Source organism: Salvelinus fontinalis, chromosome 6, assembly GCF_029448725.1.
Source record: "Salvelinus fontinalis isolate EN_2023a chromosome 6, ASM2944872v1, whole genome shotgun sequence".
NCBI classification, from domain to species: domain Eukaryota; kingdom Metazoa; phylum Chordata; class Actinopteri; order Salmoniformes; family Salmonidae; genus Salvelinus; species Salvelinus fontinalis.
This window is the reverse complement of record NC_074670.1, coordinates 49738802-49765445: the sequence shown is the minus strand read 5'-3', so window position 1 is coordinate 49765445 and position 26644 is coordinate 49738802. Positions and strand designations below refer to the sequence as shown.

The 26644-nt window shown below is 42.9% G+C and overlaps 1 protein-coding gene across 1 annotated transcript; it reads right to left on the bottom strand.

Annotated features, from left to right (window-relative positions):
- Positions 1-133: 133 nt before the first annotated feature.
- Positions 134-26644, bottom strand: LOC129858017 (sodium/hydrogen exchanger 6-like). Its single transcript, XM_055926866.1, has 16 exons — positions 26058-26644; positions 25204-25403; positions 24409-24486; positions 24219-24295; positions 23694-23806; positions 23305-23410; positions 21084-21225; positions 20553-20658; positions 20360-20448; positions 20125-20238; positions 19716-19827; positions 7428-7581; positions 7191-7221; positions 6981-7066; positions 3828-3933; positions 134-3566 (listed from the first exon to the last, which is right to left on the bottom strand). The coding sequence occupies exons 1-16, from the start codon at positions 26338-26340 to the stop codon at positions 3288-3290; spliced, it is 2076 nt and encodes a 691-aa protein (XP_055782841.1). The 5' UTR covers positions 26341-26644; the 3' UTR covers positions 134-3287.

Genomic DNA, 26644 nt, shown 5'->3' with positions numbered 1-26644 from the left:
GGTCTGGACTGGAGAAGTCTGCATCAGAGACTTGATCTGGTTAGCTATTAGCTAACGTTACATTCTCAGAGGCCAACTAGATCGTGGCTACATCATGATGTGTAATCAGCAAGTCAATGAGGATACGATTACAGAGGGGTTTAATCCAAAGCAGGATTCTGTTTATTGAACATTTTGCACGCGACTTGGAACAGGTGAGGAATATTTACAGAAATGTAAACAGTCAGTACCTGCAACACTGAGGGAGCACAGTGTGGCACACACACGCATTACAGCAGACACACACACACGCGTAGGTGTAGACGACATGCACACACACACACACACACACACACACACACACACACACACACACACACACACACAGCGAAGTAGCAGTATAAACACAGAGTGGACAGTCTGAAAACACAGAGTACAACAAGCCCCTTTGGTCAGCTACTTCAGACTAGTGTTAATTACAAGTTACCATTGACAGTTCAAATAAAAAAAAATGGAACACATACTGTAAGAACAGTACTGGCAAATATAAGTAGACCTACAAGGGGCTTTTTTGACCTACAACATTAGATCTGTCAGTGGTAGACTGGTACACACTCCTGATTTTTGACCTTTTTGTTGTTGTGAAGACAGTCAATGGCATGGAAAAGGAATGAGGCAATGAGGCCAATCTTGTTTCTCTTGGTAACATAGATCATAATAACCTGTACATAAATGGATCATATTTCACTGTATTCCTTTTCATTTCATTATAAACCCAACATGTAATTCAAAGCCAGTTAAAAGCAGCTCAAAGGTATGACAAATGTCACATGCAAGACAATCGAAGCAGAATGAAACAAACGATTCTCAAAAGACAAGTGCAAATGCTGCAACATCCTCAATGCTTTCGCCTTATTTCCCTTCTTCATCAAGAATAAAAATAAAAAAATAGGAGGGAAACAAACAGAAAATAGAGGGGAAAAATAATTAACTGCACGTTGCGATGTCAAGAGGATTGCCTGATAAAAACGAAGAGAGAAGACACGTGCCGTCAGAGGTTCCTGCACAGCAGGAGGTAACACTGCTCTTCCTTCCTTCCTTCCCCCCCTCCCTTTACCTTCCCCTCCCTTTGACTCTCCTCAACCCCAGGTGCAAAGTTAATAGCTTGGACTATAGGAAAAATGTACACTATTCATCTCCACCTCTCTTTCCTCAGCTCCTACCCTGCCTCATTCGCTCTCCTACTCCCTCCCTCGTCTGTAGTGTTGTCTGGCACAGTGCCTGATTCCATCCATATCAACAGTGCGTTGCCAAGCAGGTGTCCTGTCAACAGTTCCTGCTGCACTACATTAACAGCCACCGCTGATCCCAGAACAGTCACAAGGGTAGAGCACATGAAGCCAAGCAGCTCAGAGGAGCTACTCACTCTGCTCGCAGAGCCCATATAGACAAGAAGCTTAGAAGAGCTACTCAGAGGCCAGGCATCAGCTATAAATCAGGCCAAACCCCATACAATATACAGCGAGGTATATAGGATACATTAGACTAGTGTTATTTTACACAAAAAGATTCGCACAAATTCCTTTTGTACAACCATTCTGTTTTCTTCTCGAAATATCTATTCGGAATCATTTAATCCGAAATGTTACCCCAACTCGCCTATCCAAATTGTGAGTGATTTCTACATACTATCCGAGACATCACAACGTCATACAGTATCAGGGACAACGTAGCCAATAGACCAGTAACTCAGGCCAGTTCACAGTTGAACTGCGGTCCAGTACATACAGTAGCAGCCCATCAATCTTTTGACATGGACATTCCCATAAACAATCCCAATCTGAAATAGAATTGGATAAGAAGTGATGAATAGATTAAACATTGTTGATCCACAAAATGTCAATTCCAGACAAATTTGACAAAAACAAAGCAAATTTGATCCTTGATCAAGAGCTACTGTAGCATGTTCCCTGTATACTACTTCAACGCAGTGAATAACCAGATACATCTTAGCCAGTAGGAAGCAAGAGCTTAGCACAGATAGAAAGTCCACAGTAGGTTTGATAATAGTAACATTGCAGTCCCTAATATCAAATATTCACCATGTTACACACACAGTATAGTATAATTACAGTGACAATTAGTTATGTAGCTAAAGTACTTCTAGTATGTTGCAAAATACATACAAAGTATTTTGAGGCTGTCTGCACTCTTTTCATAAAATGTCAATGCAGGGGAAATGGCACTAGCTTTCACCGTACGGGAGATTTGGATCTGGTATTCAAAACGACAGCCCTTCTTTCTGCATCTGTGGTGAGTGACATCAGCTTCTAAAATAAGGTGTCAAACCCTCCCAAAGTCACAGTCTAAGGTCGTTGTGGGAAGTCCAAGACGTGCGCCAGGTTACACTGTTAGCCTGGTTAAACCACACTGAACTCTGTCCTTCCATTGTCATTCAACCAGGCTTTAACATTGTAACAGTCCACAGCCCAACGGCTCAAAACGCAGACAGCCTGTCACCCATAGAAAACGTCGCCACCCTGTGGACGGAGGAGTGTGTTACTTCTAAAAGGGAAAATAAACTACAGTGGTCACTGAGGCACTTGATTGTAACCGTATTCACATAGCAACAAAATGCAACGCAGAGCCATTAAATCAAGTCAGCATGCCTTGGATCACACAGAGAAGGCAGTAACATTCAGGATCAGACCCAAAAACAAGGCTACAAACTCAATCAGCCCCGCAACCTTCTCACTCCCCACGCATAGAAAAAGGGATGCACAATTTAGCATGCACAGTTAGCATGTCACCGTTATTATACACCTTGTGATACAGAGACAAACTAGCTGTTGTACTGTGACCTCCACATAGACTAATGCATGCGCATAGACTCGTATTGAGTCCTCTATAACGCTACTGTGACAAGATTGCCACGTGATTTCAGTGTGGTCCTATTAGAAGACAAACTGAGAAAAGCTATCGGTTTAACCAAATCAAAAGAAAACATGAATAAATACTTCATATTACAGTGATGGCGAAAGGAGTAAAAAATTAGCAAACAAGAATGAGGTAGAGACATGGATTAGCCATTTGAGAAACTCAAAAGAGGAACGAGAGTGAGGGAGAGTGAGAAAGAGATGATGAGCGGTATGAGAGAAAAAGAAAGACAGTCAGAGAAAGACAGACTGGCACAGTCAGAGAGACAGACAGAGAGAGACCAGTCTCTTGCTGATCTTAGTTAATCTCATTCCTGCAGATTAAGGTGAGCAGGACGTAGAGTGAATTGGTCATCTGGCCTCTCTTTCGCCTCACATCCGCATACGGTGTCGGGGGTCCGCGAGGGGGGGCTCGGAGTCGTCCATGGGCAGGACCAGGCGGGTGCCCCTCATCACCAGCTCGTTGTCAACGTACGTCAGCTCGCGGTCCAGGTCGTCAGCGGAGATGACGGCGGAGGTGGTGCCCGCGGGCCCGGCGCTGGTGTGGGCGCCGCTGGCGTCCGTGCTCACCGTGATGTCACCGTAGGTCAGGCTGATGTCCCCGTCCGTCAGGATGAGGTCCGAATCGTCGTCCTTCAGCTGGCACTCGTTCTGGTGGCAGGAAAGAGAGAAAGGAACATTTAAGAATATGTCATCACCAGTTCTAACTGATCAAACACTCCTATTATAACTGAACTAATTCTTTAGCTTTTATGAAACAGGCAACTCTTCATTTGAGTACATTCATTGATACGTGATCCATTGTGATACTCATTAAGACAAAGAAGAAAACACGACATGTCATCGCTATTACCATAATCCCCCTAACAGGGTCACAGGGTTAATAGGAACACATGGTTTGTGGCGACTGACCTCGTAGGCCTGTGGGCTGGTGAGACATCTGGCCAGTGGTCCACAGCAGGCAGGCATGGTGACGGTGAGAGGAGGGCCGCTGTGGGTCAGGATGGGCTTCAGGTAGCTGGAGGGGTTATAGTCAAGGCCTCAACTGTGTCACAGAGAATCAAAACAAACTGCTCAAATACGTAATGAACCATACTCCTCTTCCTCAATACACCAGCCTCCACTGCTGTAGGCTAGTATGTTATTGCAGTAATTGCGCACACATACTGTATACAGTGCATTTGGAAAGTATTCAGACTCCTTTACTTTTTCCACATTGTTACATTACAGCACTACTCCAAAATTGATTGAATTGTTTCCCCCCCTAATCAATCCACAAATAACACCCCATAATGGGGGTCAAAATAATACCCCATACCAGTCAAAAGTTGACACACCTACTCATTCAAAAGTTTTTATTTTGACCATTTTCTACATTGTATAATAGTGAAAACATCACCCAAAAAAATCAATTGTGTTAAACAAATCAAAATAGATTTTATATTTGAGATTCTTCAAAGTAGCCACCCTTTGCCTTGATGACAGCTTTGCACACTCTTGGCATTCTCTCAACCAGCTTTATGAGGTAGTCACCTGGAATGCATTTCAATTAACAGGTGTGCCTTGTGTTGTGACATGGTAGGGGTGGTATACAGAAGATAGGGCTATTTGGTAAAAGACCAAGTCCATATTATGGCAAGAACAGCTCAAATAACCAAAGAGAAACGACAGTCCATCATTACTTTAAGACATGAAGGTCAGTCAATCAGGGAAAATGTCAAGAACTTTGAAAGTTTATTCCAAGTGTAGCCGCAAAAACCATCAAGTGCTATGAAACTAGCTCTCATGAGGACTACCAGAGGAAAGGAAGACCCAGATCTACCTCTGCTGCAGAGGATAAGTTCATAAGAGTTACCAGCCTCAGAAATAGACAATTAACTGCACCTCAGATTGCAGCCCAAATAAATGCGTCACAGAATTCAAGTAACAGACACATCTCAACATCAACTGTTCAAAGGAGACTGCGTGAATCAGGCCTTCATGGTCAAATTGCTGCAAAGAAACCACTACTAAAGGACACCAATAATAAGAAGAGACCTGCTTTGGCCAAGAAACACGAGCAATGGAAATTAGACCGATGAGTCCAAATTCGAGATTTTGCGGTCCAATCGCTGTGTCTCTGTGACGCAGAGTAGGTGAAGCAATGATCTCTGCATGTGGGATTCTCACCTTTTCCAAATAGCCCTATCTTCTGTATACCACCCCTGCCATGTCACAACACAAGGCACACCTGTTAATTGAAATGCATTCCAGGTGACTACCTCATGAAGCTGGTTTAGAGAATGCCAAGTGTGCAAAGCTGTTTTGAAGAAAAAAGGGTGCCTAATATAAAATATATTTTGCTGTTTAACACTTTTTTTGGTTTATACATGATTCCATATGTGTTATTTCATAGTTTGTAGAATAATAGTGAAGACATCAATGCAGAAAATATAAAAAATAAAGAACGAGTAGGTGTGTCAACTTTTGACTGGTACTGTAAGTATTCAGCCCCTTTACTCAGTACTTTGTTGAAGCACCTTTGGCAGTGATTACAGCCTTGAGTCTTCTTGGGTATGACGCTACAAGCTTGGCACACCTGTATTTTGCGAGTTTCTCCCATTCTTCTCTGCAGATCCTCTCAAGCTCTGTCAGGTTGGATGGGGAGCGTCGCTGCACAGCCATTTTCAGGTCTCTCCAGAGATGTTCGATCGGGTTCTAGTCCGGGCCACTCAAGAACATTCAGAGACTTGTTTCGAAGCCACTCCTGCATTGTCTTGGCTGTGTGCTTAGGGCCATTTTCCTGTTGGAAGATGAACCTTCACCCCAGTCTGGGGTCCTAAGTGCTCTGGAGCAGGGTTTCATCAAGGATGTCGCTGTACTTTGCTCCATTCATCTTTCCCTCGATCCTGACTAGTCTCCCAGTCCCTGCAACTGAAAAACATCCCCACAGCATGCTGCTGCCACCACGCTTCACCATAGGGATGGTGCCATGTTTCCAGATGTGGCGCTTGGCATTCAGGTCAACGAGTTCAATCTTGGTTTCATCAGAACAGAGAATCTTATTTGTCATGGTCCTTTAGGTGTCTTTTGGCAAACTCCAAGCAGGTGTTGATGTGCCTTTTACTGAGGAGTGGCTTCCGTCTGGCCACTTTACCATAAAGGCCTGATTGGAGGAGTGCTGCATAGATGGCTGTCCTTCTGGAAGGTTCTCCCTTCTCCACAGAGATACTCTGGAGCTCTGTCAGAGTGACCATCGGGTCCTTGGTCACCTCCCTGACCAAGGCCCTTCTCCCCCGATTGCTCAGTTTGGCCTGGCAGCCAGCTCTAGGAAGAGTCTTGGTGGTTCTAAACTTCTTCCATGTAATAATTATGGAGGCTACTGTGTACTTGGGGACCTTCAATGCTGCAGAAATGTTTTGGTACCCTTCCCCAGATCTGTGCCTTGACACAATCCTGTCTCAGAGCTCTATGGACAATTCCTTCGACCTCATGGATTGGTTTTGCTCTGACATGCACTGTCAACTGTGGGACCTTATATAGACAGGTGTGTGTCTTTCAAATCATGTCCAATCAATTGGATTTACCACATGTGGACTCCAGTCAAGTTGTAGAAACATCAAGGATGATCAATGGAAACAGGATGCACCTGAGCTCAATTTTGAGTCTCATAGCAAAGGGTTTGAATACTTATGTAAATAAGGTATCTTGGGAATGTTGGGAATGTAAATGTAATGTAAATGTAATGTATCTGTTTTTTTATTTTTAGTACATTTGCAAACATTTCTAAAAACCTGTTTCACTTCATCATTATGGGGTATTTTGTGTAGATTGATGAGGGACATTTTTTTATTTAACCCATTTCAGAAAAGGCTGTAACGTAACAAAATGTGGAAAAAGTTAAGGGGTCTGAATACTTTCCGAATGCACTGTATCCATGATCATTTTGGTTATGCAGGACAAATCGTGGTTTTATACTCACACATTAATTTACTGGATAGAGAACAAAAATGCTTTCTCTGTGAAATGAATCTGTCACTGGAGTGCCATCTGCTGTGCGCTGATGGGAGTGACACCAAAGGATACTTGTGGTCAAAGTTGTACCAGATCCTGAAGAGCCAGGCGCTCTCGTGTTTGGTGCTCCGCCGCTCTGATCCCTCTGTAATGCTCATCTGAGGAGACAGAGTCACAGAAAAGACAGATACAGAGATCCACTCAAAACAACAGCACTACATTAAAATCAGATGATTACAGCATTCAAGTCAATAACGCCATTTTCATAGGCTTAATACTCACTGAGTTATCTGCGTCCGAATCTACACCCACACTGTTAGAAATGCAGAAACGCTTAAATGAGTCTACCAGATCAGTGTTCACAGACGATCATACTGAAACTGGACAGACAACTCTACGTGCTGCGTATATCCTAAATTAGAATAAACATCAAAACAACAAAAGGTTGTTTGAAGGCAAAAAAAAAGACATACACCAACAACCCCAAACTTTGACTTTCGACCCCCACGGTGGACCTACCGTATGTGCTGGCAGGAAAGCATCTGGGTGGTTCCGCCTCCACAGACCCATACAGTGAAGAAGACGATGAGGAGGGTGGTTGTGAACATCATCTGACGGGCGTAGGTAGCCGTGTCCCGGATGGAAAGGGCAAAGGTCATCGCCCCACGCAACCCTAGGGAGGACAAGGAGGGGTTATTTAAGCAATAAGGCACGAGAGGGTGTGGTATATGCGGGGGTAGTGCCGGGGTAGTGGATGAAATAGAGTAGGATGCTTTAAAACTTCTTTGGGCTAGGGGGCGGTGCTTTCACTCTAGTGGTAGCATGAGACGGAGTCTACAACCCACACAAGTGGCTCAGGTAGTGCAGCTCATCCAGGATGGCACATCAATGCGAGCTGTGGCAAGAAGGTTTGCTGTGTCTGTCAGCGTAGTGTCTAGAGCATGGAGGCGCTACCAGGAGCCAGTACATCAGGAGACGTGGAGGAGGCCGTAGGAGGGCAACAACCCAGCAGCAGGATCGCTACCTCCGCCTTTGTGTAAGGAGGATTAGGAGGAGCACTGCCAGAGCCCTGCAAAATGACCTCCAGCAGGCCACAAATGTGCATGTGTCTGCTCAAACGGTCAGAAACAGACTCCATGAGGGTGGTATGAGGGCCCGATGTCCACAGGTGGGGGTTGTGCTTACAGCCCAACACCGTGCAGGACGTTTGGCATTTGCCAGAGAACACCAAGATTGGCAAATTCGCCACTGGCGCCCTGTGCTCTTCACAGATGAAAGCAGGTTCACACTGAGCACATGTGACAGACGTGACAGAGTCTGGAGACGTCGTGGAGAACGTTCTGCTGCCTGCAACATCCTCCAGCATGACCGGTTTGGCGGTGGGTCAGTCATGGTGTGGGGTGGCATTTCTTTGGGGGGGCCGCACAGCCCTCCATGTGCTCGCCAGAGAAGGCCTGACTGCCATTAGGTACCGAGATGAGATCCTCAGACCCCTTGTGAGACCATATGCTGGTGCGGTTGGCCCTGGGTTCCTCCTAATGCAAGACAATGCTAGACCTCATGTGGCTGGAGTGTGTCAGCAGTTCCTGCAAGAGGAAGGCATTGATGCTATGGACTTTTTGTGTGATTTTGTTGTCAGCACATTCAACTATGTAAAGAAAAAAGTATTTAATAAGAATATTTCATTCATTCAGATCTAGGATGTGTTATTTTAGTGTTCCCTTTATTTTTTTGAGCAGTGTATATGGTGTAGGGTTGGTTCTTTAGGTCCCAAGTGGAGGTTTTAGTATTGGTTCTAACACAAGGTATTAAGTGCCATGACCAATTAATAGGCACAAATACCAAACCATTCTCCGGGGAAGTGGGTAGCGCTACCTTGGAAAATAGTTAATAGAAGGTGTGTATTAGAGACGGGAGTGAAGAAATCTAAACACCCTGGACACCGTCGGGAGAGGTTTGGGAATAATAATTATTGATATGGCGACAGATGGCCTTCGATTCTCCCTGCAAAGCTGAGCTAGAGGATTTTAATGAAGCCATGGAGGCGCTGAAAGAAGCGCACCAGCATTCTACCAATTAGGCTTGAATATGGGAAAAATTGCGTAAACTGGATAAAATTGGGCAGCACTTCTCTGTTTACGGAAAATTCTAATCAAATGAAGAACTCAGAGGCTGTTGTGGTATGGCACAATGACAATGAGAAATCGCAAGCTCAATATGCAAGTGTTTTGATGTCAGCGTTTTATCAACAGAAGAGTATAACCGATAAAAATGAAATTAGTAGATGCTCAGCCACAGAAAGACTGGGTACGGGAGTACATTTATAGAACTTGCACTTCGGCTTTGATGGCAGGTTTGAAGCCTGTGATCAAAACGGCAATTGCGGGGGTAGTGGATGAAATAGAGTAGGATGCTTTAAAACTTCTTTGGGCTAGGGGGCGGTATTTTCACATCTGGATGAAAAGCCCAAAGTAAACTGCCTGCTACTCAGGCCCAGAAGCTAGGATATCCATATTATTAGTAGATTTGGATAGAAACTCTGAAGTTTCTAAAACTGTTTGAATAATGTCTGTGTATAACAGAACTGATTTGGCAGGCGAAACCCCGAGCCCAATCCATCCAGGGGATTTCATTTTTGAGGTCAATCTGTTTTATATTGGTTTTCTATGGCAAGCCCGTTTTAATAGAAATATGCTTGCATTTCCTATCGCTTCCACTAAATGTCAAGTCTTTTGAAATTGGTTGATGTTTTTTCTTTGAGTAATGAAGAAGTAGCCATTTCCTATCTGGGTGGATAGCCAAGTGTACTGTTGTGGTTGGGGAGTGCGACCTGAAGCTCGCTCCACTTTCATTTTATCCGCTATTGAACGCAGTTTATCCCGTCTTAAATTTGATTGATTATTTACGTAAAAAAATACCTAAAGTTGGATTAGGACAGTTGTTTGAAATGTTTGGACAAAGTTTACAGGTAACTTATTAGATAATGTGTAGTCATGTCGGGCGAGTTGGAATCGGTGTTTTTCTGAATCAAACACGCCAAATAAATTGACATTTTGGAGATATAACGACAGAATTTATCGAACAAAAGGACCATTTGTGATGTTTATGGGACATATTGGAGTGCCAACAGAAGAAGCTCTTCAAAAGGTAAGGCATGAATTATATCGTTATTTCGGAGTTTTGTGTCGCGCCTGGGGGGCCTGGGGGGTTGAAATATGATTGTCAGTACGATCGATAGTGGTTCATAGAGATTACATCTTACACAACTTTTTAATAGATGCCAGGGATCAAATATCATGGATTCCTTATGATGAGATATTGGCTAAATTTGCCAAAGGAAAAAGTATTTTGGGTTTAAGAATCTAGGCGAAATGCCAGGACGATGTATTCTAAAGATGTAACAAATAAAAATGATCTGGCCAAAACCTAGGGGGGGGGGGGGGGGGGGGGGGTTAATCTCATGAGACATTTTATGTCGCCTTATTCTGAAATAGATTTCTAGAATGGACGAAAGGGTGGAGGGGTCATGAGGAATTAGGATAGGGGTACCAAACCTAAAATGAAAATGGTGGTGCGGTGGTTATGGAGAATCATGGGGAAGAGAGACCAGTGAATCCTCGGTGGCAAGAAATAAAAGATTAACGCTAGGGTGGATTAAAACAAACGTTTAATGATTGGAGTAAGGACAGTGGACTTACCATTATCATCTTTGGTTTATAATTAATCATTTAGGATTGCTGATTTTTTAAAATTTAAATGTTACCTTTATTTAAATAGGCAAGTCAGTTAAGAACAAATTCATATTTTCAATGACAGCCTAGGAACAGTGGGTTAACTGCCTTGTTCAGTGGCAGAACAACATATTTTTACCTTGTCAGCTCAGGGATTCAATCTTGTAACCTTTCGGTTACTAGTCCAACGCTCTAACCACTAGGCTACCTGCCGCCCCGCTAAGATGTAGCATTGTGAATGCTAACGAAATGTATACTTTCTTTTCCAGAAGAGGGGGTTTCATTGTCTCTCGGAGGGGCTTTCATTGACTGTGGTCTTGGGGAGAGCAGTTAAGTATAAAAGTATATGGAATAGGCCATAAACAGAGTTCACAGATAAGTAAGGCCTGTTCATGTGTGTTTTTGACCTACGGTTTACCACACACAATTTACTGGTTATGAATATGCGTTAGTGGTGTTAATACTGTGGGATTTATTTTGTGTGTGGTCTTTACAATTTGGTTTTAAATTGGGTATGCAGAATGATGGAAATGTTTGACATGTTTTAAAGGGTTTCTGAAGGACAGGGAAAGAAAGGGGAGAGGAAATATTTAATGGTGTTGGATGCCCTGTACCCTGACTTTCTGGTGAGGCCTGATCAATCTCACTAGAAATAATCAAAACAGGTGGGATTTAATTATAAAATGAATGAGAAACACCAGTCTCTATTCTATTTTACCATTACTTCATGAGATATCATTATTTCCTTATGGAGTTATCAAGAGTTGTAATTCTAAGTTGATGGGTTATTCGAATTTGTTTATTTTAGATTTAACACGATTTTGAATCACAATGTGTTCAAAAGGGGAAACTACCAGTTCCCCAGGGCTTCTGGTCTTTGGGTAAATACACAAATGTATTTTGTTTACTCTGCATATAGAAGGAAAAAGATATGTTAATGAGGGTTGACAGTTACTCCAAACGGATTGTGATGTGTATTGCTGATTTCATGAAATGGATTGGGATATGTGAATTGCTGATTTAATTTCTTGACATTGTTTCGATACAACATTTCACAAGATCTGCTGGATGGTTGGGATTCTCCCATGGGTTATGGTGCTACCTCCCTGATCTGGTAACTCTTCCGAGAGGTCGCCAGTAAAATAAGGGAGTATGAACTAATTTTGAAAATGGTTTCAACAGTAACAGTATGTTGTTATGCTCTTTGACATTGGTCGTAGAGATAATGTTAATAAGGAAATTGGGAATGTAATAGTTGTCATATAGTCGATGCTTGTCTGGATTTCCTGAATCAGAAAAGAATTGAACTAAACTGTTGTTCTGATCTGTCCTCTCGAGGTTATCATGGAAGGTGACGTCAGATTGTGTCTTAATGCATGGTAGAAATAATGTGACCACAAACCGGCTGAAGAAAGAGCAACAAAAGGCGTTCAATGGGACAGTGACTTTTAACACACCAATCTGAGTCCGAGCCATTAACCTGGGTACGGGCGGCAGGAGTGCGCCATGAGTCCTGAGACCGCGCATGTGGAGTGAGCGTGGAGAGAGTTAACATACAAACTACTCTCATGCTCCTGGTGTACTGATGGGAGAAATGGACCAGACAGAATGGTGAGAGAATTGTGTACGTGGGAAAAACTGATTACTTTATATTGAAAAATCGGGACATTACCAAGGGCCATCAAATCTGACAGGCAAGAGTTACATACAGTTGAAGTAGGAAGTTTGCATACACATTACTCAAATAAATTTAAACTTAGTTTTTCACAATTCCCTGTCTTAAGTCAGTTAGGATGACCACTTTATTTTAAGAATGTGAAATGTCTGAATAATAGTAGAGAGAATTATTTATTTCAGCTTTTACTTCTTTCATCACATTCCCAGTGGTTCAGAAGTTTACATACACTCAATTAATATTTGGTAGCATTGCCTTTAAATTGTTTAACTTGGGTCAAACGTTTTGGGTAGCCTTCCACAAGCTTCCCACAATAAGTTGGGTGAATTTTGGCCCATTCCTCCTGACAGCGCTGATGTAACGGAGTCAGGTTTGTAGGCCTCCTTGCTCACACGCTTTTTCAGTTATGCGCACAAATTGTCTAAAGGATTGAGGTCAGGGCTTTGTGATGGCCACTCTAATACCTTGACTTTGTTGTCCATAAGCCATTTGGCCACAACTTTGGAAGTATGCTTGGGGTCATTGTCCATTTGGAAGACCCATTTGCGTCCAAGCTTTAACTTCCTGACTGATGTCTTGAGATGTTGCTTCAATATATCCACGTACATTTCCATCTATTTTGTGAAGTGCACCAGTCCCTCCTGCAGCAAAGCACCCGCACAACATGATGCTGCCACCCCCGTGAGTCACGGTTGGGATGGTGTTCTTCGGCTTGCAAGCCTCCCCCCTTTTTCCGCCAAACATAACAATAGTCATTATGGCCAAACAATTCTATTTTTGTTTCATCAGACCAGAGGACATTTCTCCAAAAAGTAAAATCTTTGTCCCCATGTGCAGTTGCAAACTGTAGTCTGGATTTATTGCGGTTTTGGAGCAGTGGCTTCTTCTAGGCTGAGCGGCCTTTCAGGTTATGTTGATATAGGACTCGTTTTACTGTGGATATAGATACTTTTGTACCCGTTTCCTCCAGCATCTTCACAAGGTCCTTTGCCGTTGTTCTGGGATTGATTTGCACTTTTCGCACCAAAATACGTTCATCTCTAGGAGACAGAACGCGTCTCCTTCCTGAGCGGTATGATGGCAGCGTGGTCCCATGGTGTTTATACTTGTGTACTATTGTTTGTACAGATGAACGTGGTGCCTTCAGCCATTTGGAAATTGCTCCCAAGGATGAACCAGACTTGTGGAGATCTACAATTTATTTTCTGAGGTCTGATTTCTTTAGATTTTCCCATGCCATGATGTCAAGCAAAGAGGCACTGAGTTTGAAGGTAGGCCTTGAAATACATCCACAGGTACACCTCCAGTTGACTCAAATTATGTCAATTAGCCTATCAGAAGCTTCTAAAGCCATGACATAATTTTCTGGAATTTTCCAAGCTGTTTAAAGGCACAGTCAACTTAGTGTATGTAAACTTCTGACCCACTGGAATTGTGATACAGTGAATTATAAGTGAAATAATGTCTGTAAACAATTGTTGGAAAAATGACTTGTGTCATGCACAAAGTAGATGTCCTAACTGACTTGCCAAAACTATAGTTTGTTAACAAGAAATTTGTGGAGTGGTTGAAAAACGAGTTTTAATGACTCCAACCTAAGTGTATGTAAACTTCTGCCTTCAACTGTATGTGTCATTGGGAAGGAGGAAGTGCCGGGAGGAGGGGAGTGGTATTGAGGAAGGTCTACACACTGCGAACAATCTAGACTAAGAATGCAGTGAGATACCAATCTTTCATTACCATGCCACTCGTAACAGGAAAACGGGGACAAGGGGGGGGGGAGGGGGTTGTAATGAGAAGAGTTATTTCCAGCAATAAAAGTTCCCGCTTATAAACGTACATTCTAACCGTGATGTGTGATAGGTTGAGAAGCTTGAATTCGAGTGATAGACTCAAAGTAAAGCACGGAGGACAGTCATTCTAAATTTGGGTTGGATAATTTATCAAATGTTTTAGTTATAATTCGGATACAACGGGAGAGAATTGTTCTCAAACTGTGAGAGGTGGGTGCACTACTCAAATGTATTATGCCTAGGGAGCCTCTAGAAACCTTATCTTTAAGTGTCCTCCGACAGGGAGGTTATTAGAAAACTCACTGGATGATAGCTTGGTTCAAACATTACGTTTTTATTTTTTTATTACCATGTGATCATAATTTTATGTTAAATCGGAATTAATATATAGATTAGATTGCTTATATACGGTACAATTAATTGCATACAAGGCCCATAGTCTTGCATTAACACCCAAGGATGAAAACGAAGGAGACGGGCATGGAGACCAGCATCACACGGGCTTGGAACGTAACGGATGGATGGTTCTTTCCCCAGTTTTAGTCGCATCAAGGGTGGTGTGAAATTATTAAACATGTACTTTTTCCTCTTTCCTTTTCAAGTCAATACGTTTTTAGGTTTCGTGCAACATAAGTGTGATCATTGTTCCAGTAGGGACTGATGTACATTGACTAATTGATTTAAGAACGTTTTAGTATGTTTATAACTGTAGAAGTGCATTAGGGGTAGTGACTAGTGTGTTATGGTTTAGATGGAATGATATATGTGCAAATGTATCTGTAGCAGGAAGTGAGGTACACATGAGCTCTGTGTTTGAGACATAATGTTTACATAAGGCTGTTAACTTCTCTAGGGTAGGGGGCAGCATTTTCACGTTTGGATGAAAAGCATACCCAAATTCAACTGCCAGATACTCATCCCCAGAAGATAAAATATGCATATTGTTAGTAGATTTGGATAGAAAACACTCGGAAGTTTCTAAAACAGTTTGAATCATGTCTGTGAGTATAACAGGACTTATTTAGCAGGAGAAAACCCGAGGACAAACCATTCAGATTTTTTGTTGTTGTTGAGGTCACTCTCTTTTCAATGAGTTTATTGGGAAACCAGATTTCTAAGCGAAATGCTTGCAGTTCCTACGGCTTCCACTGGATGTCAACAGTCCTGAGAAATTGATTGAGGTTATTCCTTTGTGTAATGAAGTACGGCCATTTTGAAAAAGTGTCACTTCATGTGTACTGTTTGATAGAGGCGCAAGACCAGAAAGCATGCTTGAGTTTGTTTGTCCTGTATTGAACACAGATAATCCGGTCTTCAGTTGTATCGATTATTAACGTTAAAAAATACCTAAAGTTGTATTACAAAAGTAGTTTGACATTTTTTGGCAAAGTTTACAGGTAACCTTTGAGATATTTTGTCGTCACGTTTGAGCAAGTTGGAACCTGTGTTTTTCTGGATCAAACGCGCCAAATAAAATTGACATTTTGGATATATATCGACGGAATTAATCGAACAAAAAGGACCATTTGTGATGTTTATGGGACATATTGGAGTGCCAAAAACATTAGCTCGTCAAAGGTAAGGCATGAATTATTTTTATTTCTGCGTTTTGTGTCGCGCCTGCAGGTTTGAAATATGCTTATCTCTCTTTGTTTACAATGGTGCTATCCTCAGATAATAGCATCGTATGCTTTCGCCGAAAAGCCTATTCGAATTCTGACATGTTGGCTGGATTCACAACCAGTGTAGCTTTAATTTGGTATCATTCATGTGTGATTTAATGAAAGTTTGATTTTATAGTAATCTTCATAGTAATTAATTTTAATTTGACGCGCTGCATTTTCTCAGGCTTTTTGCGAAGTGAGACAGTAGCGTCCCGCCTAAACTCAGATTTTCGGATATAAATATGAACTTTACCGAACAAAACATACATGTATTGTGTAACATGAAGTCCTATGAGTGTCATCTGATGAAGATCATCAAAGGTTAGTGATTCATTTTATCTCTATTTCTGCTTTTTGTTACTTTTCTCTTTGGCTGGAAAAATGGCTGTCTTTTTCTGTGACTTGGCTCATATCTAACATAATCGTTTGGTGTGCTTTCGTCGTAAAACCTTTTTGAAATCGGACACTGGCTGGATTTACAACAAGTGTATCTTTAAAATGGTGTATGTTTGAGGAATTTAAATGATGGGATTTCGGTTGTTTTGAATTTGGCGCCCTGCAGTTTCACTGGCTGTTGACGAGGTGGGACGTTAACTTCTCTAGGGTATGTGGGAGGCTAAGTGAGATGGAATGTGACTGGGGTGGAGATCTGTGGGGCTCATATATTAAGGTTGTGGTGATAGAGTGGTATCATCCCCAGACTATGTATATTGTTACACGAGATAGCTGTCCTCACTCTCCTGCGAGCTAACTGCGCACAATATAGGGACTACTATGAAGTTAAACTGAACGTTACACATACCCAGATCATGGTGCGAGTAGCAGAGATAGTGTTGGCATTTCAGACACTATTGTCAACTTTCAAGAAACCTGTGACTCAAGAGTTTTTTTTAGGTTGTTTCACGTTCCTGACCTTATTTTCCTTTGTTTAACTTTGTTTAGTTGGTCAGGACGTGAGCTGGGTGGGTAGTCTATGTTATGTGTTTCTATGTGGGGTTAAATGTGTTGCCTGATATGGTTCTCAATTAGAGGCAGGTGTTTGACGTTTCCTCTGATTGAGAACCATATTAATGTAGGCTGTTCTCACTGTTTGTTTGTGGGTGATGTTCCTGTGTCTGTTGCACCACACGGGACTGTTTCGTTTGTTCGTTCGTTTGGCTAGTCTTTCCTGTTCGTGCATTCTTCGTGTCTATATGTAAGTTCTCAAGTTCAGGTCTGTCTACGTTGTTTGTTGTTTTGTAGTTTGTGTAAGAGTTTTCGTGTTTCGTCTTTCTTTAATAAATTCCATTATGTCTGCATACAATGCTGCGTTTTGGTCCGACCCTTACTCCTCCTCCTCATCCGAGGAGGAGGCATTAGACAGCCGTTACAGGTTGGATATCCTTCCAACTTCATTCATATTTTCCCTATTCATAACAGCCAGCTTGACAGATTCCATGCAGTAGCTACTCACGGCAGTCGCTGTAGGGACAGTAATTAAAGGAGGCTATAGTAACAGCATGGAATTGGACTACGGCGCAAATGAGGGAGTTTGAGGTATGCGTCACGGGCAGTGTCAGTAGTAGCCAGGGTTATTTTAGTAGCATTGTTGGGATATCATTTTATGAGGACTCATGCCACATGGCTTGGTAACTGGGAGACCGATGGGAGTACCGGGGGCTGTTATACATGTCACAGATTAATGATCTGGGCTAAGGGGAGTCTGTGTTGTCAGGAAATGACCAATGCATTGCATTGTGTATATTCCCAGGTGGAAGCAGCACATGAGGAGCAGCAGATAACCGAGGGCACGAGCTGAATTCTGGAGATCAAGATACACCAGGGGGGAGTGTTGGAACAGCGTTGGTCTGGTCTACACGCAGTACTCCTTACTGCAGCGGTAAAGATCGTCATGTCTCTCCTCGGTGGGTTCACAGTTCTCACGTGAAGTGAGGTCCAGCTGCATAATGGGCGAGCTTGAAGACGCCATGACAGAGGAAGCGGAGCTAATGAGAGAGAGAAAGACTAGATTCCACTGTAGACATACAGATGGTTTGGGTCTGGGAGCTACTTTAACCTCCATAGTTGGGTTTAGTTGCCTTTTTGGTTAATGCATCAGATGAAAGGATATATGTTGGGGTTATTGTACTCTGGACAACATTCTGGAGGCATTCAAGAGTAGCGTTGATTAGGGCTATGCACTTGCCCATCAGGTGGCAAAGAAGGAGATGGGGAACAAAGTGAAAATGATATGGCTTGGGAACACCCTCTCGGAGCCTGTGGCAGGAAAGGGGAAGACTGGGTGAAAGCATGAGGAGGTTCTCTAGGGCCTTCATTTTTGTGGAATCCAGCAGAAAAGTATCCTGGGGGCATAGAGTCAGGCGAAGAGAGAGTGGGAATTGTCATGTTATCAGACTTTGGGTTTTCATGCATATATAATTATGCATAGCTTACCACACTGTGAATACTGTTATGTTTTGTGTTTCTTTTTGCTTTTCAAGTCTTATGCTCTCACTCTCTTAGGAACCAGAAGGAGAACGTTGAAATGGAAGAAGTCAACAGCTCCAGCGGACACGTTATTATCAGTGTTCTATGAGAAATGAGTGTGCTTGGTGTGATCATAGAACAGAGGCCATAAGCCTCTGAGTTTGTAAACCTCACGGTGAATGTTAATCATGTTTATTTTTTTGTTTGTTCGTGTTTTATTATCATTGTTTGTCCATTTATAAAGTGATTTCCAAGTTTATGTAATGTTGAACAGTATGATGTCAAATGTTCAAAAAGGGGGGACTGATGGGTTTGGATTTCTGAACTTTAAATGTTATTATTCATTAGTTATAAGAGAGACCTGAGGGGTGCCATAGCCGAGGGGCCACGCCAGTGGTTAATGGTTATCTGTAGGGGGAAGGTATATGGTGGGTGCAATTAAGCTTGGAATGTACTGAGTATGGAAACGATCACGTGGCAGGCATTGATAAGGGAAGAGAACCATAGATTAGAGATGAAGGGGGTTGAGGTCAGGTCATGTTAAGGGAGAAGGAACTGTTTATTGCCCGTATCACTTAGTTTCCTGCCTAGCAATAAAGATACAATGTTTAGTGAGAAGGAGGAGACTCCGCCCAAAGTGGGGTACAAATACCAGCACTATTGTAAACATGTTTTTGTCAATTCAGCTGTCCGATCCTTTGGGAAGAATACACTTGGTTTAAGCTTTCACAGTGTCCTTCAAGTTCTTACTCTAATATTTTAGAACCTAACACAGCCAATCAGCATTCAGGGCTCGAACCACCCAGTTCGTATGTGTGTGTGCACAAGCGACAAGCAGTGTGTGTCTCTCCACAAGTCATATCACTTAAAATAGCTTTTTGTTAGATAACGTCGCTGGTGTGGGAACTCTGTAAACAGTTTCAATAATCGTCATCACATGACAATCAGTTAGTACAGTTACATAGTGGTCAATGTAACAACACGTTCTGGTATGACTAGTTTTTTCTATATTTATAATAATAATATTATTATTAATAATGAATCAAACTTGCATTCCAAGTGCTTCTCTATCAACTGAGCTTCAGAAGACTAAGGATGTAAATGGCAGAACAGTGACTCCTAAAATCACTGGACACAAGAAATCAGACTCATAAATCAACATGGTTCAAAAAGTGGCAGGATATCCCAGCCTCTGCACTTTTTTAAATTTCCCCAAAAATGTTTTAAAGTAATAATAAATACAAAAATTGTGGCAGATATTTCATCACTTGAAACCTAGAAACTGGACAGAAAGCGCTATATTATCATCACATTTTCTCTTCAAGTAAATACAATGCTATTTAATCTAAAAAGGAAAATGAAAAATGGTGGCGCCAGATCTCCGCCTGGCCACATTCCGATCTTTATTTCCACTAATTAGTCTTTTGACAATAATTGGGCAAATGATCAGAATTGCGCTGCCTGTGTAAATGCAGTACCTGCAAACATCATCATGTGCTGGAAGTTGGAGCTGATCTTGTTCCTGCGCCCAAGGTTGAGCAGGAAGGACAGGGGGTAGATGTTGGCTGCTCTGCCCAGGAACACTGCCAGCTGGGAGTGATTGTTGTCAAGGAGAGGTCCATAGAGGGGAAAGAAACTAGCAATGTCCTGAAAACTTTTCAGTCTAGTGCCTTCCCAGCATTACAAACAAAATTCTGTACTTAGATGCCCAGTAATGCTACTTACTCTACTATGACTACAGTGGTTAAATAACAGTTAAATAATGCCCGGTTTGTCATTGCTTATGCCATTCCCACCCAGTCTTACAGTTTAACCCCTATACACTACTCTTAGACTAGGGTTGCGTGCTGTACTCCCATCATCTCATTGTATTATGAGTGAGGATACAAAAGCGCCCATGATGAAGGTGGGGTTGAAGATGTGGTTCTGGAAGGTGAACAGGGCCAGACCCATGTAGGAGAAGATGAAATTCTCTGCCAGGAAGTTCAGCAGCTCAAACAACTACAGGACAACACAAAAACAACCTTTCAGGGACCATTTTGGAATGTCAATATTTAGCAGATGACATTGCTGTCCAGCGTAGCTCGCAGTAAATAAATGCAATGGTAAACGTGGTCCTCACCTGTTTGGTCCTGTCCTGTGATTCAGGGGACAGGTTGTTGAAGGTGTAATGAGCCTGAGTGATCCCGCAGAAAAGCACTGCCACCACACCTGCAGAAACAAACAACAACAAGACACACCATAAGAAAGTGGGTCATGAAAAAATAACCTGTGGGGGGTGGGGCCATGACCGGTTCAGTAAGATGATTGGTTACCTGTGAAGCCACAGGCCTCTGCCATTAAGAAGGTGCTCCAGGACATGAGGAAGAAGAGAGCAGTCTCCAGTAGCTGGAAGTCCCTCAGCTTAGTGAACTTAGTGACGTGAGGATAACAGTCAAGGAGAAAATGCGCCATGAAAACGACCACACTACACAACTCTCCAAACACTGAAAGAACAGCTTAGACTCCCGAGCATTGAGGTCAATATATAGCAACTAGCAAGTTGACAATACCAAGAGCACTTTTACATTTTAGCCATTTAGCAGACGCTCTTATCCAGAGCGATTAGTGCCAAGCTCAAGGGCACGTCGATAGATTATTTCCCTGGTCGGCTCGGGGATTCAAACCAGCGACCTTTCGGCTACTGGCCCAACACTCTACCCGCTAGGCTAAGAATCTACTTCATCCATTGGAATACAAGAACAAAAGCATTTCCATCTGTTTGTAACCTGGCCGTTACTGTAATATACATTTTTGCATTTCTAGACCCTCAAATCACACAAAGTACATAATTGACTAAAGGATATGAGCGCCGTCATGACCCCGGTGGCCACTCCCAGGGCGAAGGATCCACTGAAGACACCCAGGAACACCCCAAAGGACTTCAACATGGCCATCACCTCAAAGGTGTGACTGTTGTCCCCCTCCGGCTGGTACGACACGATGGACCTGGTACACACACACAGTCAATCCCAGAAAAGGTGCAAAATAATAGAGTAGCTCAAGCGGCCTATGTGGATGGATGAAGTGTTACGAGGGTGGAAATGGAAATTAAATACCGGTATTTACTGCATCATTTCTGGGCATGAGAAATGAACGAACCATAGATCATTAGTACGGTTAGACCTAGAGAGCTGGTTAACAAAATGTGCTTCCATCCTGAAAAGGTTGAACGTCTTGAAAAGTCCCCAATGATATTAGAACTACGTAAGGTATATCCCTACAGACCAGGGGAGGCCTCTATACAAATGACTCTGATGATCCTAATGACCCAAGAGCACTGTATAGTACTAGTACTAACATTTGCATGCCCAGTCTGTTTGAAGTGCAGATGACTCTCTTATGCAAATATATAGTGGCTCGCTGTGTCAATATCTACAATGACTATCGTAGTTTCACATGGAAAACCCATTAAGAAATTATGAGATTATACTACAGTATGCACACATCAGTGGGGGCTGGTGGGAGCAGCTATAGGAGGTTGGGCTCATTGTAACGGCTGGACTGGAATACATGGAACGGAATACGGTTTCCATGTCTGATACCGTTCCATTTATGCCACTCCAGCCGTTACAATGAGCCCGTCCTCCCACAGCTCCCCCTAACAGCCTCCACTGGTGCACATACTCGTGTATAGACATCTGCTAGTAAGTACGGTCCTGTGTATGAAGTGATACCATCCTCTGAGAAGCAATGTTCTACACTGGAGGGTTCTATGGGACTACTAGCTACCCAGTCTTAAGGTATCTCTCAGCACTGACTGTAGCAGAAATACATCAACAGCTTTCCATTCAAGTCAGACCAGAGGAACTATTGGGCATGGGTTTTTCAACTCGTAGCTACGGGGAACCTCTCGTGAAAGATTAGCTGAAGCTTGGAATTAGTGATTCTAGATAACATGGTTAAATCCAAATTGCAATAAATCCAACCTCATTACACAATTCTGGCTCATGCGGCAGCAAAAGAAATCTGTGTTAAACTGATGAAATAAGAGGTTTATCACTATTCCCTAAAAAAATGTAACAATTCTCTTACATAACATCATTACCAGGGCATACGTACATGGCTGAGAGAAAAGCAGTGAGTGAGAGAGCGGTTTGACCGAGAAGACAGAGAGAGGAAGGGCAAAGGGGTTATAGCCGAGCAGCAGGACCATGCAAATTGGGGACGTAATAAAACGCCTGTCACCCAAACAGCAAATCACCAGGATTCTACACCACAAGAACTGGCTTACATTTTGAATTGAGGACTCAAGAGTTGACCTAATGCATACCTCAAGATCCACAAAACGGATGCCATGAAATATAGGCTCAGCACGCTAGCTTTTTGGTTACGCAAACATCTGACACGCTTTTGATGTCGGCGTGAACTATCCGTTTAAGGGTTGCACTTGTGCTGCATAGCTGCTATCTGGGGTGTAACGGCTGGTCATTTGCCATGCATGTTCTCACAATGCAAAAAGAAGCCACCGCAAAAGCACTCTGAGCTAGCACACCCGTTCAGGGGAGTGTCTCGCGTCGCCGCCACGCCCTCTACCCAATGATTGGCTGATTGATTGGCTCCAGGGGCGTGCTGCACCCCCGCGCTGAGCCGACCATAATACATTAGAATTCTGAAAATAATCAGAGTTCCCGGCAGAGGGAAGGTACTGGTTAGGGTTACCAAAGGGTCAATCTCACACATTCCACAGCATTAATAATAGTTATTGGTTTAGTACAACCAGGTCACACACTGGATAATCAATACCAAAGAACATTTGGTTGAGGGTGTGTTTGTGTGTGCGTGTCCATGTGCTTGTGCTTGTGCGTGTGTGAGAGAGAGAGAGAGAGAGACTAGGACAAACCTCCCCCTTATCCAGCCCAAAATATCTATAACAGTTCCAAAGCACAGCTGTTTGAAGATGAGGTTTGTCAGCCAAAGCTTCACAACAATCGATCACAAAGACAAATACCAAACTTCACAATGTGAGTGTGTCAAGGAGACCGACAGACGGTAGACAGGTGTGTCAGGTCAAGACGGAGGACTCACGAGGACAGCACCACGGCCACGGCATCGTTGAGAACGCTCTCTCCAAACAGCAGAGCGTACAGATCCACGTCCACCTGCAGCTCGTTGAAGATGGCCAGCACCGTCACTGCAGGACAGGAGACAGTAAAGTAAAGGCTTCAGCTCGGCTGCCTACTCCCTTAACAGACCTTTGCTTGAAAAACTAGAAAAAAGCAGCAATAGTACTGTTTGTTCATTTTGAGACACCGTAGCCTCAAATAGTTTTTGCAGCTTGTGAATCAGGAAAAAAAACCTTTGGATAACAATATATGGACTAGGCTTATTACTGCTGAAGCAAGCGGTTGAACCGTTACCGTGTGGTCCATTATTGAGTGTCCTAAAGAGGTGACTGAGATGAACAGGGTCTGTACCTGGGTCAGTTGCAGAGACAATGGCTCCAAACAACAGACAGTCTGTGAAGAAAAAGTCCCCGTGAAGCTGTCCCACCTGCTTCATCAGCGTGACACAGCCGTACATCAGCAACCTGCACAGAGGTAGAGATCATATTACCTCAGTTCAGCATTTCTCTGACAGGTCACACAAAGGACTAAAGGTGTATGAACACACAAAGATGTAACGCATACATAATACAGTATAGCTGTGTGTAAACTTGCAGGTTGGCATTTGTTGTCATGAATCTTGCCCTGGAGGCAGCTCCGCAGAGCGGTCACTAGCTGGCACAGCCACAAAGTCATAATATCAGATTTTAAACCTAAACCTAACTCTAACCTTAACCATACAGCTAACCCTAATGCCTAACCTTAAATTAAGATCAAAATGCTAATTTTTATTTGAATGAATTTTGACTTTGCAGCTGGCCCATCTAGCGGAAATCTTTCCGGTCAGCCTCCATGGCAAGATTCATGACAATAAAAGTCCAGCAGCTATAAACTCACCCAATGATGAAACATGATATGACTGTTCCCAGAAAGGCATAAGCCAGGATGGACCCCATGTTCCTGAAGAAGTGTCTCTGAGAGATAGAGTTACGTGAAGGATTAGGCCTAAATATTACCGACGAACAAATCAGCACTGTGATATTTTACTATTGATTCAACTTTTAAACTAACCAACCACATGCCTTACCCTCTTCAGACTGTAGCCGGCATGGAAGATTATAGGGGGCAGGAGGATGTTGAAGAACACCTCAGGGTCAAAGGTCACCTGAGAAAAGACGAAAAACTCAGAAGGGTTGTATTACGTCACTGTACAGTGCAGTGTCCCACTGACTATAATAAAATGGGATTTTTGTTGTTGTTGTTATAACCCAATTATAAATGCACGTAACAATAACTAACTAGGGTCCATTTTCATTTTCCATCATTTTTGTTGCCTTAAGAAAACTCATGAGACCATAGGCCTACTGGTAAAAGCCACATAAGGGAGCACTCTGGGCAGCGCAAAAAAAATCAATTGCTGGTACAGTAAGCAAAACAGGTTGGGAACCACTGTCACATAGCCACAGGAAGTATGGATGTTGGGGGGTCCTGCAGCACCCTCTGAAAAATCTTAAGATTTATATTATTTGTTTACATTTTCACAAAAGTAGTTGCATTGAATAACAGTGCTCTGTAGGCTACCTCAGGACAAGACTGATGACCTATGTTATGCACCGAGTTACACACAGTGTGCATGTGTCTGTGTATTAGACAGTGAGTGCGTGTGGAAAATGCCTAGGGAACGATAGAAAGGGAATATGTAAAGAAAGGCAACCAATTTGTCTGAGTTGTACAAAGCCTCCCAAACAGCGGTTTAGATTTGAAGAAAAAAAACACGTTTAGACAATAACCACGACTTATGTGGAAGCAGCCACTTTTCTGGTCAGTCAAGCCATAATTTCATGTTTCAAAATGAATAATGACCACGTGTTTGGGACTCTACCTTGCGAAGCATCTCGTTGTCTTGCACGTCACTGATCTCAGAGGCGCTGATCTCGCCCTTCAGCGTGTACTCGTAGAACTTGCCGCTGACGTTGACGAGCAGTGTGGGTGGGCTGGCATTGACATGGCAACTGAGGGTGACGTTACTAATGTCACGGGGTACGTGGATACCATAGCGCAGGACCACCCCAACCAGCACGCCTGGAGGGAGAGCGAGGGAACAGAGTGAATGAACTTGGGTTAACAAATACCGAATTGCGTCTATCAGTTGTCCTCTGTGCCCTTCATGCCGGAACAGCACCATGCGCAATGTACATAAATAACCAGCTAACATTCCATTGAAGAATGCAAGGTGACCTATGGGACTTCAGGAAGTGCATGAAGTGGTCAGAGCAACTAAAGAAAAATACTGCTAAGTAAGTTGAACCTTGCTGGGTGTGTGACATTGAACGGTATGGGTTTAGTACCTGCACACAGTAGCATAACTGATAAGGTATAAATATTATTCCAAACACCAACAACAGAGATCTAATTTAGAGATATGGCCATTGTAGGCCTCATTATTGCCGGAGCCTTGTGTTGTCTCGACAGCATCCCTATTTGAATGACAACAATGTTACCAGATGTCCAGTAAATGTCAATAAACATACTGTGCGTGACCTGTAGCTACATAAACAGTATGACGTAGCTTCCATGCAACCAAGAGACTTTTGACATTGTGTTGGACTAGTCAGAGACTATCGAAAGTCCAGCATTATGGCAGAAGTATCTTGGTTGCATCGAAGCTAAGTATGACGATAAGTAATGACGACATCATGCAGTCTCCTGACAAGGAGGCCTCTCACCCATACTCACCATAGATCATAGCCAGTCCCGTTTCATGCAAAAACCTGAAACGACGGTGCTTGAATAACCATATGGTTAAAATCGTGAGGGTTAGGAGCATGATGAAAATCAGCAGGTCGGCACTGTCTTGTCTGTGGTTATCCTCAACCTTCCTCTCTGTTACCATGTTCTCCATGGCACTATCCTCTGCCCTGCAAACACAGATGCAGAATGACAAACAGGCTAGAACAGTCAGAGCTAACGTCTTCGACATCTTCCGAGTAGCGTTGACTCGGAATTTATTGTAACCCATTTTGACGATTCAATCTTCAAAGAAAGTACGTCGTCGTTATTCGAGGTTTCTAGAAAGATATTTCATGCAAGCTAGCTAAGCGGAGACAGCAACAGTAGATGGATGATTCCGGAAGGAAAAGTGATTGTTTTTATTTCAAAGTAAAAGTCCTTTTGGATATTGGTATGATAAAAAATGTGTTACCGTATTAACGACTAATGTGCCAAACTATATATAGATTTAGGAACGAACTCAATATGCTTTAAAACGACTAAAACCAGATCTAACGTAAACACGGCAAAAGACAACTCAGAACTCGGACATT

Excerpts from the sequence above, each read along its gene's own strand:
- LOC129858017 (XM_055926866.1), bottom strand. The coding sequence starts at position 26,340 with ATGGGTTACAATAAATTCCGAGTCAACGCTACTCGGAAGATGTCGAAG. Across the intron at positions 24,487-25,203 it reads ACAACGAGATGCTTCGCAAG|GTGACCTTTGACCCTGAGGT; the intron begins GTAGAGTCCCAA and ends GTCTTTTCTCAG. Across the intron at positions 3,567-3,827 it reads CCAGCCCACAGGCCTACGAG|AACGAGTGCCAGCTGAAGGA; the intron begins GTCAGTCGCCAC and ends TCCTGCCACCAG.